Below are 20,352 nucleotides of genomic sequence, written 5' to 3'. Positions count from 1 at the left end.
CAATCATTCAGGAGGTTGAACGGAGCAAACCTGGAAGGAAGTACCCATCCACACTGAGAGAATAGCGCGCTGGAGGACTTCCTTTGTAATATGCAGTGCATACTGGCACATTATGGCACAAAGCTTCATGGGTCCAGATAGAGGAAAATAGAATTGCTAGTTTACTACCTCCTTTAATTGTTCAGTCATATTGAGGAGATTTGCTCACACACTTATTAGAATCTTAGTAGTGAAGTTATAAGTACATAATGCTAACATGATGTGTTTTAGTGTTTGCTCATTGTTTTCTCTCTTTTATCAGAATTCGGGGTACATTTGGCTGAGCTGACAGTTGACCCACAAGGTGCCCTGGCCATTAGACAGGTAAACCGGTGAATTCTTATTCATCTTAGTTTACAATATTTCTGTTATTCTATTATTGAGCTATTACTCTGTTACAGCCAAAATGTTTTTACTAGTTTTGAACACAGTGGGGAAGGGTTATTGCCTCTATGGGTTTTACTGCTATACAGGGGAGAAATTTCCTATCACTTCCTGTTCTGCTGACAGTGTTTTATCAGGCAAATAGTGAGGGAAGCAACAACACAGACCAATGAACACATGTTTTTAGTGGAGTAGACCTTCATTTCTGTTTGTTCCTTTTTGCAGATTTTTCTTCTGAGAATTCACTGAGACAAAGTAAGGACAAATCTCTCTAATGGGCCCTAGACAGCAGTAAAATCCAAGCATTCTAATTCTTCCCCAGCTGTATGCAAAAAAAAAAAGTTTCTGGTTTGACATACACATGGATTAGGTTGAGTCTTACAAAATAAATTTTTAGGCCTAATGTATATGGGGGGGGGGGGGGGGGGCAGCTGTTGCTGTACCAAGGGTTAATACAGTTGTCAGGCTGCAAGTTCATGGTTAAACATTTATACCACAGGTTGTGTTTTGCAGGCATTATAGCTGCAACTCATTCAAGGCTTGGCAGACTCTGCATGACAGCTCTTTTAAGGGCCAGTTCACACCACAGGCAGTCCAGCGTGTTTTTCTTCTGCATCAGAAACGCATGGAAAGTGGGTATATATATGGTTTTCAATGGCATAATTAACACCACTGCTTGCTTTTCTAATGCGTTGGGGTGAATAAACTTCTGATAGTGGGGGGGGGCGTGGCTTAGCAATGGCCGAGTAAGTGTTTCAAGAGAGCTCCTAGCCACCCCGTTCCATCCCGCAAAACTGACAGCTTAATTCGGGTGATTAAGAGGCATGATGACCACCAGACAGTACAGGACGAGATCAGCAGCTGGTAGCAAACGTTCTCTCACCCCACGGAGCAGTATACAGCAGTACTTTCGAGACGCACAGAGAGTATTGCCGGGCGCCATCGTAGCAGTGCCACATACACACCATATGAAAAGGGGCACCACGTTGGACTCATCGGTTTCCCCCACTTCATCCACTGCCACAAACTTCTCCTTGGAGACAACGGCAGCCTTGCATACAAATGTGGCTGGGCCATATCTTCAGCATACCTGATGATCTCTGCGCCATTTTACAAGCTCTCCCCACTAAATCGGACATTGAGGCCCTCGTCCTCCGCATCGAGGAGGCGCACATCCGGGATATCCAGGAGGTCAAGGTTTAACCCTTTCATGACTAAGCCTATTTTTGGAATTTGGTGTTTACAAGTTAAAATCCATATTTTTTGCTAGAAAATTACTTGGAACCCCCAAACATTATATATATTTTTTTAGCAGAGGCTCTAGAGAATAAAACGGCGATTGTTGCAATATTTTATGTCACACGGTATTTGCGCAGTGGTGTTTTAAACACAACTTTTTGGGAAAAGGGACACTTTCATGAATAAAAAAAAAACAAAACAGTAAAATTAGCCCAATTTTTTTGCGTAATGTGAAAGATAATGTTACGCCGAGTAAATAGATACCAAACATGTCACACTTTATAATTGCGCGCACTTGTAGATTGACGACAAAGTACGGTACCTAAAAATCTCAATAGGCGACGCTTTAAAAATTTTTTACGGTTACCAGGTTAGCGTTACAGAGGAGGTCTACAGCTAGAATTATTGCTCTCGCTCTGACGATCGCGGCGATACCTCACATGTGTGATTTGAACACCGTTTACATACGCGGGCGCGACTTCCGTATGCGTTTTCTTTGCTTCGCGAGCTCGCGGGGACGGCGGGCGCTTTGAAAATTTTTTTTTTATTTTTTTATTTATTTTATTTATTTTAAAACGACTAAATTGTTAAAAAAAAAAAAAAAAAATTTGATCACTTTTATTGCTGTCACAAGGAATGTAAACATCCCTTGTGACAGTAATAGGTGGTGACAGGTACTCTTTATGGAGGGATCGGGGGTCTAAAAGACCCCCCACCCCTCCTTTACACTTCAATGTATTCAGATCGCCGAAAACGGCGATTCTGAATACCGGATATTTTTTTAAAACCGGCGCCATTGGCAGCCGAGTAAACGGGAAGTGACGTCATGACGTCGCTTCCGTGTTTACGATGAGGAGACTGGAACGAAGCCGATTACGGCTTCGTTCCAGTTCCTCCGCAGCAGCCGGAGGCGTCGGACAGGGAATCGGTGCTCCCGATCGAGCGGGAGCACCGGTAACAGCGGCGAGAGGCGGCGGGAGGGGGGGACGTCCCCTCCCGCTCCTCCGGCATAACAGCCGAGCGGCTTTTAGCCGCATCGGTTGTTATGGCTGGAAAGCCAATCGCCCGCTGTAAAAAACGGTACCGGGATGATGCCTGCAGGTGCGGGCATCATCCCGGTATACCCCCCGGAAGCCGAGTACGCAGATCTGCGTACGCTCGGCGGGAAGGGGTTATTCTGGGGAAGCATGGATATCCTCCCTCACACAAACATCTTCTCGGCCATCCCTAAAGCTGTACCAAGTTCACAGAACTCTTAGCCCTAAACCATCAGACCAAGACAGGCCACGAGACGTACTCTGCAGGATCCATCACTACAACCAAAATTAGCTTATTCTCTGTAAAGCATGGGAGCACGGGGACGTAGGATTTGATGGTCCCAAAATTAAGATTCTCCCGGACCTCTCCAGAGCCACACTACAGAGAAGATCTATGCCGAGGCCCGTCCTGGATCTGGCCAGACAGGGATACACATCGCTGGGGATACCCCTTTGGTGGTCATCTTCTGTAACGCAGCCGTGTCCTTCCCCTTGCGTACCCCGGCAGAACTGCTGGCCCTCTTTGCCTTCCTGGGAGTGGAGTCTATCCTGGCGTCAAACTGGCCCCGCCCGGGTCCCTCTGCTAACCGGAACTATCAACCCCCTCGTTAGTAGCAGCCCAGAAGGAGAGCCCAGACGCCCTCCATTGAGGGGACATGTGAGTCATGACTATGATGCCAGTTGCTTGCTCTGTTATGAGACTGCACACAAACAGTTTGATACACCCATAATTTGTGAGTTCTTGCTATCTATTACTGCCGGCCAGCCAGCAGCATCCACATTACCCAGATCACCTCAGGGATTAATGCCGTACCAACCTAGGTTCAGGGCTTTCACCCCCCCCCCATGCCCAATGTTTCCTGTCGCTGGTGCCCCCTGGACGTTGACTAAGACTGTTGCACTGTCAGGGGTCATATATGGTCCATGATGGGGGGGGGGGGGGGATCTCCAGCATCACCGCCCCCGAGGTAAGACATTTACATGCTCTGTCCGCTCCCGGGAGTTTCGTGGTACAATTTCATATGCCTCGCTGGCTACCACCTCATTCGCTACCACATGCACGCTCTATAGTTCCCTACTATGGAAGAACTGACTGTGCAGATATGCTGTAGGTTATCCTTTTGTTTACTATACAGAACTGTCTGCTATTAAGTTTAACTGCCTGATTATGTCTACACCATCGCTGCTTCGCCTGCCCTGGATGGGGTACTAGTCCTCTCCCCCTTTCCGGTTCCGCTAGGCATGTTTGGTGTGGGGTGGGAGGGATGGGGCTGTCCCACGGGAAAGAAATCCCGAGGCGAGCAGTTCTGCAGGATACTCCTCCCCGAGTCATGGACGGACTCCGAGGGAGAGTTGTGACCCATAGATCCTGCGAGCGATGGAGCGAGACGCCGACTGGGAGGACTGAGCCTGCCTATGTGTTGTGGGCTCAGCGCCTTACACAGGGAACGCTGCTCTGGGAGGAAAGCTCTGCACAAGCTCTACCTCCAGGGGTAGATGAACTCATGGTGGATTAGGGATGGATGACGCTGTAACTGCTGGCTTCTTTCCTTTCTCCTCCACCACCATAAGGTGAGGGATTTCAGATACACAAGCCTGGTGGAGGGAATATAATCAGGACTGTTTACTCACTGTTCAGTCATAATAATAAGGGGTTGTTGATGTTACAGATAGTATTTTAATCAAGTTATGTACATCTGAAATGCCAGTGTGCTATATATTAGTATTGAAGAACAAGGGGCCTGTACCTTTTAAATTACATTATCTTATCTTTTCTTTCTAACCCTAGCTTACTTGCTACTGATTGATAGCCATCATCATATCTACATTCTCATACAACACCATGCTCGGGATGGGGGGGCAGTTGGGCCTGCACTCAATTACCAGGTCCGTACTGGTGAGCGTATTGGCACTATAGTGCTATATCACTAGACTACAATCACTGCACCCCTTAGGTGTGCTCTAAACAAGTTCTCCTTACTGATCTAACCTCACAAGGCTCATCGTCTTAACCCCTCTCTCTCCCGCCTTCCCTATACTCTGGGGTCATGGAGGCAGTGAATGTTCTCTCGTTAAACGCGAGGGACCTAAATATACCTGAAAAGTGGCGCATATTGTTCCAAGACCTGCACTGTCTTAAGACGGACCTTGCGTTTGTTCAAGAGACACACTTCAAAGGGGGTAATCTTCCCATATTGAAAAACAAGTTCTTCCAGATAGTATACCATTCCACCAATGGGAATTATAAGTCTCATGGTGTATCCATACTCATATCCCGTACTGTTCCTTGGAATTGTGTGGATGTAAAAACTGACCCCGAGGGGCGCTTTTTGTTCCCCAGAGGCATCATTGGCGGCACTGAAGTAACTCTGGTGAACGTATATGCCCCTAACAGTCATCTAGGACCACTTCATCATTAAAACGGTCGACGCACTGCTAGAGTTCTCTAAGGGCCAACTGCTACTAGGTGGCGATTTCAATGTTCCACTAATCCCCACCGAAGACGCAGCTTTGGGATATTCCTCAATCACACCTAGCATTAGGAAACTCATTGCTCATTCTCTACACAAGGCACAACTGATTGATGCCTAGAGACTCATCCACCCGACTGAAAGGGATTACACTTACTACTCCGCACCACATAAACAATATTCGAGGATTGACTACTTCCTAATTCCTCATTCCCAACTACAAGCAATTAGGAACTCCTCGATTGGGTCTATTATATGGCACGACCATGCCCCCGTTTTATTACTTTTTTCTTACGCCCTGACTGATACTTTCACTTCCAGAATGAGGACTTAGAGATTAAATGAAAGTCTCCTTCAGGACGAAGAACCTCTAAAACCTAGGTGCGTCTTATGGTCAGGTGCGTCTTATGGAGCGAAAAATACGGTACTTAAGGACATAGTCAGGGAACAGGACTGTTATTTTCAGACCAATGACACTCCTGACAGCAACCCCGGCATAATGTGGAAAGCCCACAAGATGGTGATTCGCGGAGTACTAATTAAGCATGGGTCACGCATTAAGAGGCAAAGCTCTGCATAGATTACGTTGCTTCTTAACGACCTGAACCTTGCTGAGGCCCGACACAAGCACACACAAACTCCTGCCTTGGAGGCAGAAATTCTGCTCCTGCGTAAAAATAATAATAAAATGTCTGACCTAATGCAATTTCGCGCTAAGGCAGCAATTCAGGTTTGTCGTTTAGTCTCATATGAATCCGGGAATAAATGCGGTAAGCTTCTAGCCAAATCTCTGAGAGAACAGGTATTAGCAAATTACATACCGCATATTACTTCATCTTCCGCCCAGAAGACCACACTCCCACAAAACATAGCATGAGAGTTTAAAGAATTCTATGCGTCCCTCTACAACCATCAGACCCCAGCTCTCCCACAATCCCAGATCCAGGAATATCTGAACAATTCAAGCATGCTTGGATTGTCCACTGAAGTGGGCGAGATGCTTGGCGAACACATCGCCATAGCGGAAATACAGGCGGCAATAGAAGCCACTAAACTAGGGAAAGCACCGGGCCCGGATGGACTAACCGCACAATTATTATAAAATCTTACTGCTGTCCTTGGAGAAACTTATGCACAAACTCTTCAGTTCACTGGGATCCGATATAACATTTCCAGAGACACTCTATCAGCAATCATTACAATGATCCCCAAAGAAGGGAGGGATCCTACCACCTGCGGGAGCTACAGGCCGATCTCCCTACTCAACATAGATCTCAAAATCTTCACAAAATTACTATCTACCAGGATCCAACTTTACCTCCTGTCCCTGATTCATCTGGACCAAGTTGGCTTTGTCCCAACCAGGAAGGCAAGGGATAACACGATTAAAGTCCTTAACCTCCTTCACTTGGTCAATAAGAATAAGACTCCCTGTGTCTTTAGCACGGACGTGGAGAATGCCTTTGATAGGGTGAACTGGCAATTTAACTTCTGTTCTGAAACATATTGGGTAACGCCATGTTACATTGGATAAACTCGATTTATGGCGACCCCACAGCTCGTGTTCGGGCCAATGGGGTTTTGTCGGATTCCTTTGGGATCAAGAATGGAACACGCCAGGGTTTCCCACTATCTCCCCTCCTTTTTGCCATGTCACTGGAACCGTTCCTGCATACAGTGCGAGCCAATCCGGACATCACTGGGGTGGGGGTGGGAGATTTGCAGCAGAAGATTTCCGCATGCAGACGACATGCTGTTCTCGCTTACCAACCCGGTGATATCTCTTCTAAGTGAATTTAGAACATATGGCAGTCTCGAACTTGAAGATTCATTTTAGCAAGTCAGAAGCAATGGGCATAGGAGTGTCCCCTTGTCTTCTCACAACTCTTCACATTGTCTCTTCACACTCTTCACTCTTACATTGCCTAAACTGTATGGAGGCCTGATGGTACCGGATCTCAGCAAATAGCATCAGGCGACTCACCTTACTAGACTTATTGACTGGAACCGTCACCAATCCGCTAAATTATGGATCCAACTTGAACATACCCAGTGTAATATACCCCTGAACAGGGCCCCTTGGTGCCATAACTCATTGCCAAGAGACGTGAAGAACCACCCCTTGATGGGTACAACAACACGAGTATGCTCGACCCTCTTTACACGCTCCTGTCTTGCATCACCCGATTCCCCGCTCCACCCGATCCTGGGTACCCTAGGGTTTGTTCTGGGATATACGGACCCCATCTTTTGCTCCCTGAGGATGTCGGGATGATTTCAAGCTTCCCACTTCCTTGTAAACAGAAAGTGGCCGACTGCAACGTATCTAATGAACCCAGATGGTCCCTTCGCTTAGATTACTGGAAGGCTCTCCAACTTTGTCATTTTCTTAAATCAATACCACCACCCGTTATATCTGACCAAACTCTACTTTAGAGACCTATTGCTCAGAAGAGGGAGTCATGCCCCATACCCTATAGGCCACCTATTGATTACGCCACCGGACAGTCATAATTTACAATGCCTCAATGTGTGGGAAAGGGATTTGCAGTGCACCTTCATGACGCGTCAAAAACAAAATATCCTTCACTTCACGTATAGATCCTCAATTTGCACCAGGATGCAAGAGATCAACTATAAAACGGTCACCAGATCGTACAACACCCCTGCAAAACTTCAAAAGATCTTCCCCCACCTCCCCGGACCACTGCTGAAGATGCTAGAGAGCGGGGTACGATCCTTCACATCTTCTGGACATGTCCCATTCTGGAGCGGTTCTGGAAGACCATCCAGCACACTGCAGAATTTCACTGAACGCCCCGTACTGGCTGACCCAGCTTTCTTCCTACTTCATCCCTTGTAAAACCTACAAAAAATCACTGATCTGCCATTTACTAGATGCAGCCAAGGTCTGCATTCTCTTATACTGGAAATACACACAATCTCCAACTATTTATTATACACAATTTTATATAGTGCCAACAGTTTATGCAGCACTTTACCGGGGGGGGGGGGGGAGATGGGAACACAATTACAGTACAATACAAAAGGTACAGAAGGGCCCTGCTCGTAGTTCTTACATTCTGAAGGGAGGGAGTGGTACAAAAGGTAATGGCTGCAGATAATGATTTGATGGTGGTAGCTCCAGGACAGTTGGGTATGGGATAGGCTTCCCTGAATAAATGCATTTCCAGGGATCTCCTAACCGTGGACAGGGTAGGGGCTGATCGGATATACTGGGGCAGGGAGTTCCAGAGGATGGGAGAGACTCTGGAGAAGTTTGAAGGTGAGCATGCGAGTAGGTAACAAGGGAGCTAGAGAGCAGGAGGTCCTGGGAAGAGCGGAGGGGACGATTTGGGCGATATCTGCAGATGAGGTTGGTGATGTAGATGGGGGGTGATGTTGTTAATGGCCTTGTATGTTATGTTTAGCATTTTGAATTTTACACAGTGGGGTAGGGGGAGCCAGTGAAGGGATTTGGCAGAGAGGAGCAGCAGTCATGGATTGGTTAGGCTGCATTCACACCTGAGCGTAGCGTTTTCAAGCGTTTTTTGCTGCGTTTTTTACCGCGATTTGCCGCAAATTTGTGCAGGGCAAAAGGTCACCAATGTTAAAAGAAGAAAAAGGCCCAAATCAGCCCGATTCGCGTGACGAAAAAGGGTCCGGAACTTGTTTGAGCTTCAGGTGTAGGGATCAGGCGACTTGGAGTGGAGATGTGAACCATCTCCATTGAGAATAATGGATTTTTTCCCCTCCAGCGTTTTGTAGCTTCAGGCGTCAAGCTACAAAACGCTCAGGTGTGAATGGGGTCTTAGTGAGGTGTATTAGTCTAGCAGCAGAATTCATAATAGACTGAAGGGGGATAGCCTGCTTATGGGTAGGCCATTAAGGAGAGAGTTGCAGTAGTCAAGGTGGGAAATAATCAAGGAGTGAATAAGTTGGTTTGTGGTGTCATTAGTCAGGAAGGGTCGAATTCTGGAGATGTTGCGGAGGTTAAGGTGGCAGGATTTAGCCAGTGAACTATCAGGTATGTAGCTTAAAAAGGTGGAGGAAATCAACAAAAATGGAGGATCTAATCCTCACAGCCCCCCCCCCCCCCCTGCCTTCCTTTCCTTCCTTGTCTCCTCCTCCTCCCTCTTATTTTTCTTTCTCTCTGTTACTTTACTCTGTCGCTGACGGTTTAGGTGTATGGGGATCTAACGGGTGTCCCTGTGGGCCTACACGGTTCTGCTCCTTTATCAAACTGGAAAAAGGGGGCGAGCTTTGCGTAACATCCAGTGGTCCAAGGGAACCCTCAGAAGTAAGATACCGCGAGTCCCAGCTATAGGCAGAGTTGATTGCAATTAATACATCTCTCCAAATTGGAGATCTTAGATGTTACAGATGGGTTTGTTTGACGTTCCAAAGATTATTGTTCTCTTTTTATAACTGTATATCCTATCCTACGTCATGTCGCTCAGATCTTTCTATACCAATGTATCTTTTCTATATGTTATTTTGAGATGTTGTATTTCGTGTATCTTTGCCCATCATATAAAAGATTTGAAAAAAAAAACTTCTGACAGTGACCACGCTTTTTACTCACCTGAGCTCGTTCGTTCCCTTGGCGGAGACATGCTGGACCCCTCTGCCTGGGGTTCTCAGCTCTTGATTGGATAGATTGATAGCAGCGCAGCCATTGTCTCCCGCTGCTGTCAATCAAATTCAGTGACGTGGGGCTGAGTCGGCATTCTTTGTCTATACACACAAATGCTGGACTCGGGAGTGCGCCCGCAAGGTATCCCCCTGGGAGAGCGTTTCTTCCATGGGGTTTACCGATGCAAAGGGGAGCCACCAAGGGACCCCAGAAGATGATGATCGGGGCCACACCTTGCCAAATGAACTGCACGGTGGAGGCAAGTATGATGTTTGTTATTAAACAAAAAAAGGTTTACAATCACTTTATGGTTAAAGGGGTTGTAAAGGTTCTTTGTTGTTCAAAAAATTAAAATAAATTATACTTGCCTCCTCTGTGCAAGGATTTTGCACAGAGTGGGCCCCGGCCCTTCTTTTTATGGGGTCCCCCAGCGGCACTCCTGGATCCTCCCCGCATCGAGTTCCCCCTTGGAGACCTGCATTCTAAGGGCATCAGGGTTCAGGTAAGTAAAAGAAGGCACTACGGAAGGATTTTCACCTTAATGCATATGCATTAAGGTGAAAAAACGTACAACCCCTTAAGAAAATAGGGGGAAAAAAATGCAAATGAACGCACCAAAAATGCGCATGCAGAAAATCGGAACGCATCCGGACTGCGTTTAAGGTGTGAACTGGCCCTATGTGATTGATATGCAGAGGGCGGCAGAAAGTGCCACTAATGTAAACAAGCCTATAGTGTGTGTGTATCGGGAGGAAGAGTTGCATTGTGTTTAAATACAGTACGAAGAAATGCCATGCATGTAAAACATGTTTTGTCTTTTCACTATGTGCGGTATGCCTGGTCCATCACTTTAAATACTAAAGTATTAGTAAAATAGTAGTATTAATAAAATACTAAAAGTATGATTGTTGTTTGACCCATCTCTAACAAGTCTGATTGGTCAAAGTTGATCCTGTGTTTTAGATACTAAATAAGGATTCTCAAGAAAAATTGTATAAATATTGCATTTTGAGTCCTTGTGTGGTGGTTGCATTTGTTTTTTTTTTTTTTTTTGTTTGTTTTTTTTCTTGTTAGTCATGAGAGGCTTTACATTTTTAAGGGTATCTTAGTTCTGGAATAATGAGCCTAAAGACAGTGAAAAAAAATTTTGTTTTGCTTTTTTTTTTAATGTTAGTTGCGGTCTCTTTGCTTTCAGCTGGCATCTGTGGTTTTGAAGCAGTATGTTGAAAATCATTGGTGTGCCCAGTCAGAGAAATTCAGATTGCCCGAGACTACTGAAAGGGTTAGTAACTTTGATTTGTATATATTAACCTGCGTAGCCCTGAATGTATATTGCCACATCTGGATTTGTATAAGTTACCTTTATTTAATTCTTTACTTAGGCAAAAGCAGCAATCCGTTTGTTGCTTCCTCGAGGTTTGCGGGAGTCAATAAGCAAAGTGCGTTCTAGTGTTGCATATGCTGTGTCTGCCATAGCACACTGGGATTGGCCTGAAGCCTGGCCTCAACTTTTCAATTTGCTCATGGAAATGCTAGTGAGCGGTGAAGTCAGTGCTGTTCATGGTGCTATGAGAGTGCTGACAGGTATGTACTGTGGAATTGTTTATAGCGGTTTTATGTGGATGCAAATTAACAACTTAACAATTACTTGCCCTTCTTCTTACCTGATAAATACATCTTTGTTGTCTATCCCACGGTGTTCTCACTGAAATTCATATTTTTTATGGGGTATAGTAATTTCCTTCTTTGGACACAAGCTACAGTGCATTACTTGTTATCCCTTCAGGGCTTGGTCCCCTCACTGCACCTGTGTACTACTTCTGTTGGTGAAAGCTTTGCCACTGCCAATAGTAAGCATCCAGGTCAAGTAGGCAGTGACGTGGACGCCTGAAAGCAGGACCTACCAGATGTAAACACAAGAGGAGAAAAACAGTGTCAAAGAATCACAGGATTGTAGTTCAAGTTAAGTGAAATGGGCATTTAAGTTTAGGGGTTTTTTTCTTTTTTTTTTTTTTTTGTAATCCAAGGAGTAAACCCCAAGCTTCAAAAAAAAAAAAAAGATGGACCGAACAGTAAAAGTAAGATTGCAAGATATAATCCGTTAGGAAAATCTTTGGCCACAGTATACATTTTCATTTTATAACAAAATCACAATATTAACCATGGTTACTTTTGACAATCCAATATAAGCTTACTTGGAAAATCTCTTATGTTGTGAGATCTGCCTGTCTGCTGGCTTTCCACATGTTGATGCCGTGCATGCTTTGTAGCTTCTCTTCTAAGGACTACAGTCATAATTGGCATCCCTGCATTTCTGTCAGATAATGCACCACTTCGTCTAGAAAATTTTTGCAATTACAAATGTTTAGGCATTCTCAGGTTTATTTTGTTTGTATTGGTATGACACAAAGTAGAGAAGCAAAAAGCCAAACCTGACACAATTCCATGCAAAACTCAAAATGGACTGGACAAAATTATTGGCACCGTCTTAAAATTATAAGAAATAATTGCATTCCCAAGTTTCTGATGCTCCTGTAATGTGTATTTAAACTCACCTGTATCAATTAACAGGTGCTGCCAATATAGAACTCACACTGGCAACCAGTTAAAATGGTGAAAATTTGACTTGACCTTTTTGATGTGCGTCTCTGTGTGCCAAACGGTGCATGAAGAAGAGAAAGGGTAGCATGGAATTGTCTGAGGATTTGAGAACAAAAATTGTGGAAAAGCATGGACAATTTCAAGGTTTACAAGTCCATCACCAGAGATCTTAATGTTCCTGTGTCAACTGTGTGATGAGAAGTTTACAGCCCATGGCACTCTAGATAATCTCCCCGGACATGGATGAAAGAAAAAAATTGATCAGAGTTTGCCAAAACTTACCTGAGGAAGACCAAATCCTTTTTGGAAGAATGTGCTGTGGACAGACAAAACAAAATGACAGCTTTTTGGTAAAACCCATCATACTACTGTTTTCAGAAAAATATATGAGGCCTTTTTAACCGCTTGCCGACTAGCCGATGTCATTATACTGCGGCAGGTTGGCACGATCCCATGAGCTGTCGTAGCTATAGGTCGGCTCCTTTTAAGCAGGATAGCAGGCGCGCGCCTGCTGCACTGCGGGGCTGCCGATGCTCGTGGCTGGCGGTCACAAGCGATCGTGGGCACGAGAGGCAGAACAGGGACGTGTGTGTAAACGCACACATCCCTTCTCTGTTCTGTGAGGAGAGACAGATCGTGAGATCTTAACAGCTAGGAACCACGATCTGTTATCCCCCTACAGTGAGAACCCTTTGATCACCCAGTAGTGTTAACCCCTTCCCTGCCAGTGACATTTATACAGTAATCTGGATTTTTAGAGCACTGATCGCTGTATAAGTGTCGATCGTCCCAAAAAAGTGTCCAATGTATCCGCCATAATGTTGCAGTCATGAAAAAATTGCAGATCGCCCCCATTACTAGAAAAAAAAATTAATAATGCCAAAAATCTATCCCCTATTTTGTAGACTCTATAACTTTTGCGCAAACCAATTAATATACGCTTATGGCGTGTTTTATTTTTTACCAAAAATATGTAGAAGAATACATATCTGCCTAAGCTGAAAAAAAAAAATTATCTTTGTTTTTTTTTTTTTGTTTTTTTTTAATTGGAGATATTTATTATAGCAAAAAGTACAAATTCTCTCCCTTTTTGTTTTATAGCGCAAAAAATAAAAACCGCAGAGATGATCAAATACCACCAAAAGAAAGCTCTATTTGTGGGGAAAAAAGGAAATGTAATTGCAACAATTTTCTGAGCGAAGTGGTGCATTATCTGACAGAAATGCAGGGGTGCCAATATTTTTGGCCATGACTGTATCCCATGGTACCTTGATGCCTACAAGCAGTGATTCCTGTACTGCCTCCTGATCATCCTCTTCTCAGCACCTCTGTAGTTCAAAACGCAGGCTTTGTGAAATGTGTGACACAGCAGTTCCTACTCGGGTCATAGTGAATAGGCATCACAAAATTCAGGGAAGTAAATGTGTGGGGATCGTCGGAGTCCATTTACAAACTTCAAAATCATTCAGATTAATAGGGGTAAGCTAGAAATAATTGAACTAAAATGTTGAAATTGAATAGGATTTAAAATGTTGACCATAGATGGATGGATAACTATTAGAATTTAGTCTAAAGAATATTTTCCTTTACTGGCTTGCATAAGCACCAAACCAATTTACGATCTGAAGGAACTCTGAGTGCCTCAGAGTAAATGCCAGAGTATGAGAGGTTAGGCACAAGTTCAGGGTTCCTTCTATAATCCTCATCACTCAGTTTTCAGTTCCCCAGTATGGCCTTTCATGTAGGATAATATGCAATCTTCCTAAAAGTAAGTACAGTGAGGGGAAAAAAAAAGAGTATTTGATCTCCTGCTGATTTTGTATTTTTGCCCACTGACAATGGGCAAAGGAGGAGTAGTTTAGGAGAACTCCCTTCAAGAGAGTGCTCCTAATCTCAGCTTGTTACCTGTGTAGAAGACACCTGGGAGACAGAAATCTTGCTGATTGATAGGGGATCAAATACTTATTCACTCATTAAAATGCCAATCAATTTATAACTTTTTTTTTTTTTTTTTTTAAATAAACCCACCATTAACTGCTTGCGGACTAGCCGCTGCAGTTTTACTGTGGCAGGTCGGCTCCGCTGCGCAAAATCACGTTATTACGTGATCTCGCGAGGCTTGCATAGCGGGCTCGCCTGCCGCAAACTCTCAGATCTGACGGACTCGATATCGATACCCACTATCGCCTCACGGAGAGGGAGAACAGGGAAATGCTAATGTAAACAAGCATTTCCCCGTTCTGCCTAGTGACACTGTCACTGATCATAGCTCCCTGTAATCGGGAGCGGTGATAAGTGATGTCACTGCTAGCCCATCCCCTCTACAGTTAAAATCACTCCCTAGGACACAATCCCTTCCTAGCTGTTAATCCCTTCACTGCCAGTCACATTTACACAGTAATCAGCGCATTTTTAATTGCACTGATCGCTGTATAAATGTGAGTGGTCTCAAAATAGCGCCAAAAGTGTCCGATCTGTCTGCCATAATGTGGCAGTCACGATAAAAATCACTGATCGCCGCCATTACCAGTAAAAAATTTTTTTAAAGATGCAATAAAACTATCTCCTATTTTGTAGATGCTATAACTTTTGCTTTTTATTATTATTATTTATTTATTTTTTTACCAAAAATATGTAGAAGAATATGTATTGGCCTAAACTGAGGGGAAAAAAAATGTTATATATATTTTTTGGGGATATTTATTATAGCAAAAAGTAAAAAATATTGCTTTTTTTTTTTCCAAATTGTCACTCTTTTTTTTGTTTATAGCGCAAAAAATAAAAACCCGCAGAGGTGATCAAATACCACCAAAAGAAAGCTCTATTTGTGGGAAAAAAGGACGTCAATTTTGTTTGGGAGCCACGTCACACGACCGTGCAATTGTCAGTTAAAGCGTCGCAGTGCCGAATCGCAAAACATGCTCTGGTCAGGAAAGGGGTAAATTCTTCCGGGGCTGAAGTGGTTAAAATGATAGACTGATAATTTCTTTGTCAGTGGCCAAACGTACAAAATCAGCAGGGGATAAAATACTTTTATTTTTTTTTATTTTTTTTTTCCCCCTCACTGCATGACATTTGCCACTGCTTTTTTAGGAGATCACCCTCACATTGCTGTGCTCAGTTTAATTGTCTTTTCAGAAATTGAGCTTTCACTGTGGCTTATTCCAGCCAGCAAGTTTAGTGACCTAGTGGTACTCGCATTAGATTTTTATTTATGCCTAGAGTAGCTCAATAGTGCCCAAGCAAATGCTTTTCTACACTACTCTTTAAAATTTAAAATAAGTTTGATGGTTTGCACTTGAAGAAAATCATTAACTACCTAGAAATATCTAAGTTTGTAGGAAGCCCACAAAAGTAATATTTTAGAACCCCTTGGAGCCAAAATGGGGGCGGTTTGGGGAGCAGCTGCAGCACCGAAGGTTTTTCACCTTAATGCGTAAACTGCATTAAAGTGTTACTAAACCCACAACCATAAAATCAGACTATATGCAGTAAACCATGCTTGTTATACTCCCTGTTAACCCTAAGGGGTTAATCTGCAATGTGTAAAAAGGCTGTTTGAGCCTGTCTCCTCTGTTCCTCCTTTTCTTGTGGTCTCCAATGCATATCCTGCAGAGTCAGGGGACAGGCTGCACATGGTCAGTTTGGTGTGTATTTCTAGGAAATGTATTATTTTTTATTTTTTTTCTTGGGAAGGTGCATGTGATCAGCGCAGGGCCAATCGGCTCTGTTCAGGCAGATTGCCAGGAGTCCTCCCACAAACTTTAATCAGACACTGATAGAAGTCACAAGACTGCTAAATACCTTTTCTTATCAGCAGTATAAAGCAGTTTGTTTACTAAAACTATTGTATTTCCATGTTCTGTGGGAGACGAGATATAGTGAATGCAGGGTCCTGGGTTTAGGAACACTACAAGGTGAAAACCCCTAAGGCTTTAGAACCACTTTAACACGATTTTCTACTTAACTGCTTCCCGACCGCCTCACGCAGATATTGTGGCAGAAGGGCACGTACAGGCGAATTAATGTACCTGAGGCAGCTTGCAGGGGAGCGCTGCTGGGAGCTCTGTGACTGATCCCGATGTCAGCTGGGATACCCACAATCGTCTCACAGTGAGGAAGAACGTGTAGATGCTGATGTAAGAGAGCATCCCCCCACAGTTCTGCCTAATGACACACAATGATCACAGCTCCCTGTACTACTCTACCCTCTTCTAGTAAAAAAAAAATGCCGGGAGCTCCGCGACCAACATTGCGAGTCCCGTGGACCCGATGTCCGCGAGGACACCCACGATTGTCTGGTGAGGAAGAACGGGGAGATGCTAATGTAAACAAGCACCTCCCCCTTCTGCCTAGTGACACACTCACTGATCACAGCTCCCTGTGCTCGGGAGCGGTGATCAGTGATGTGTGACACAGCCCCCCACCCACAGTTGGAATCACTGCCTAGGACACACTTAACCCCTACAGCGCCACCTAGTGGAGAACCCCTTCACTGCCAGTGAAATTTTTACAGTAATCGATGCAATTTTTTTAGCATTGATCGCTGTATTAATGCTAATGGTGCCAAAAATGTTTAAAAATTGTCCGACGTGTCCTCCATAATGTCACAGTCACAATAAAAATTGCTGCTATTACTAGTAAAAAAAAAAAAAATTATAAAAATGCCATAAAAGTCCCCTATTTTCTAGACGCTATAACTTTCGCGCAAACCAATCAAACTCCTATTTTGTTTTTACCAAAAATATGTAGAAAAATGCATATCGGCCTAAACTGAGGGAAAAAAATTTTTTTTTTATATATATATATTTTTGGGGGATATTTATTATAGCAAAAAGTAAAAAAGAATGCATTTTCTTTACAAAATTGTCGCTTTTTTTTTTTTTTTTTTTTTTTTTTTTTATAGCAAAAAAAAAAACTACAGAGGTGATCAAATTGTCAGTTAAAGCGACGCAGTGCCGAATCACAAAAAGTGCTCTGGTTTTTGGCCAGCAAAATGGTCCAGGGCTGAAGTGGTTAAGTCGAGTCCTCAAACAAGGGATAGAAATATTGAGGATTTTGGTTCTATATTAGTATACCTGTTTCTGTTGAAAATTCATATGTGCCAGGTCAGGGAGATTTGTGTCTTCATTCCTTTTGCATTTGTGATTTAGATGATTATTACAGTAATCGTTTAGCAGGTGCTTCTTTACTTAAAAATCTCTAATGCTGTTTAATAAAGGTTATGTAGGCAGCATCATTTACTTGGCTCCAAGACTGTAGATAACACTAGATAGATTGCTGGTTTGCAGGTTAATCTTACCTGTCATTATAATTTTATTTTAATATGCAACATAATAATTTAGTTTTTTATTATTATTATTTTTTTTTTTAAGACACGTCTGTTTTTACTTATTTCTTGAAACAGAATTTGTCTTTTTATACTTACCTGGTGTAAGGAAAGTTTATTTATTTTTTGGATGGTACCATGAAAGTCCATAATAGCCTTGGCCAAAATGTCCTTTTGTACATTTTGTTAGGACGTAGGTACCATCTCAAAGATTTCATATAGCTGCCACTTTTTCCCAATAGGTCAAGTTTACAAGAACGGTAGGTATAGTTTAGGGGTTCTGTTAAGAATTAGATTAAAGTGGTTGTAAGCTTGTAAACTTGTATCTGTCTGTCTGCAGTCTTCTTTTCTTTACATCTGTTCAAAGTGCTGAATTTATAAGCTTGTCTGAGCTGGCAGAAAAAAAGGGAGTGGAAAGCTGAAGTTACACGCTCTGCAGGGCTCCGGGAGCTGATTGGAGGGAAGTGACACTCCCCTTCATTCAAGAATAGAGCTGAGGCTGTCAACCACAGGCGGTGTGCTAGAGCTGCCTCCCCTGTTACCTTTTCTTTTTTTTTTCTCTGGGTGTCAGGAAAACTTGTCCGAAATGATTCAAGCTGATAGCAGAGGAATGAAACCGCAGATAGAAATTACGTTTAGTAATCTTAATTGAGACAAGCACACACTATAGAGAGCTGGGTTTGGGGATATTTCATATCCAAGTTTTACAACCAGTTTAAGGTGAAACCTAGTCAGTAAATGTAAATTATTTTTTTATTTTTTTTGTGTGATAAGTGTATAACACATTGATAAAACAATTGCTTTACCAGTTTGTCTTGTGCTGAAATTCCCACTACTAAAATAACCAAGCCCATTTTCAGAAACGATTAAAGAGGAAGTAAAGCCAAACAAAAAAAATACACCCTGCAAGGCAAAGGTATAATGAGCTAGTCTGCATAGCATATTAACTCATTATGAATATCTTACCTGAGATGGAACCCCTCGAAGCGACCCTCGTTGTCCTCCTCCGACATCTATCCGGGAGTGACTTCGGCGCGATGACGTCACTCCCGCGCATGCACGTGGGAGCCGCCACTAACGGAATGATCGCCGTTAGCAGCGGCATGCTCAGTGCGCCTGCTCACCTCTGTCTTTGGCGCATGCACAGTCACCGGTGCCTGTCTTTGCAAATATCACCTAAACCGCGTAGGTTTAGGAGATATTTCTTGCACCTACAGGTAAGCCTTAATCTAGGCTTATATGTAGGTAAACGTGGTCTGTAAGGGTTTAAAACCACTTCAAGTAACATGCTGTCTCATTCTACTTTCTATAACCCATTATGAGCAGGGAACAATTCATTTTGATGAAGAGTTAATGTCATACTTTGACAATAGACAAATCTGCTTGCCATAAGCATAACTTTTTTACTGTTTTTTTCTTTTGGTTTTATGTACAGAACTCAAACTGTTATTTGCACAATACTGACATGACTGCTCCTGTAATTTTTATTATAAGAATAAAGAAATCAAGTGGACTTGTAGAAAATGTTAAACGTGCAATGTTGTTGTTACTTGTTCCTACAGAGTTCACTAGGGAAGTGACAGATACACAGATGCCCTTAGTTGCTCCTGTCATCCTGCCAGAGATGTACAAGATCTTCACTATGAGCGATGTATGTATTTTTATGGTAACGCTGAAGTAACTGATCAATTCGATCTATTGTTATTATTATCAGTCATGTATTACTTTGTCTAATCCCTATAGTCTAGCTATCAATCAATACGCCAAGCACATGTTATTGTTAATATCACAATGCTACCACCCTTGGCTATGAAATCAATACACGGTCTAAGATCAATTAAATCTCATTTATTTCCCAAGGAAATAAGAAAACGTGCATCAAGTATCAGTAGAAGTTACAATAATACATAGCATACAATCACAGTGCAATCTAAGCCTTATACTTATCGATCCTCGTGACTGGGTCTCCTGATGGAATAAAGAGGGACAGAGAGAGCCCTCATGGTTGCAAACCTTTTTGTTAAACATACCTCAGCCATACCACACCCCATAGCCCATCCTACTCTTTCCCGTAGACCAATCAGCGTCTCTGGGGCGTTTCCTCCCCCAGGCTAACAGTCCTGCCATACTTGGCCTCTGGGGGGCAGTGTTTGCCCATGAATTGCAACTGCTCCGACTGGATTGCAATCTTGTGGCTTGATCTCGGACGCCCCACCAGCTGTCCTTTGTTCTTGCAGACAAGCCGGCGCCATATTATCTTTGTAGTTCAGTACATTCCAGGTGGGCTGAATAGAACTCATTCTGCTATTCAAATTGTGTCACATTCCTTGCTTTTAAACATGTGAAACTGCCTGGCATCAATATGGCTGAGTTCGGCTGTACAAACAGCTGTGTAGATGTATAATAATAATTCCTGTCTGATTCCAACATAATCCGCTTTGCGCCTAAAAGGCGCATACCACCCTTCTTCAGACACGGCTCCTTTTGAACAGTCCATAACTGTCTTAACGTGTGTGGTTCCCCAACATCTGCTTCCGAACCAGTACCTGTGGCACAGTCCTTAGCTTGTGTAACGCGTGGTTGTTTCCAACGAGCGCTCCAGAGACATCTCTCATG

At 43.3% G+C, this 20,352-nt stretch overlaps 1 protein-coding gene across 1 annotated transcript in view; it reads left to right on the top strand.

Moving 5' to 3' along the window:
• The window catches only part of IPO9 (importin 9), a 90,965-nt gene that overhangs the window by 5,427 nt on the left and 65,186 nt on the right, over window positions 1-20,352 (top strand). The window contains exons 2-5 of the mRNA XM_077481148.1: window positions 302-363; window positions 11,002-11,088; window positions 11,189-11,390; window positions 19,299-19,387. Coding sequence (XP_077337274.1) covers window positions 302-363; window positions 11,002-11,088; window positions 11,189-11,390; window positions 19,299-19,387 — 440 coding nt within the window. The remainder of the gene's footprint in view (window positions 1-301; window positions 364-11,001; window positions 11,089-11,188; window positions 11,391-19,298; window positions 19,388-20,352) is intronic.

Source organism: Lithobates pipiens, unplaced genomic scaffold, assembly GCF_037356315.1.
Source record: "Lithobates pipiens isolate NorthernLeopardFrog02 unplaced genomic scaffold, aLitPip1_a1.2 Scaffold_16, whole genome shotgun sequence".
Lineage (NCBI taxonomy): Eukaryota > Metazoa > Chordata > Amphibia > Anura > Ranidae > Lithobates > Lithobates pipiens.
This window is presented reverse-complemented; position numbering and strand designations above follow the sequence as displayed.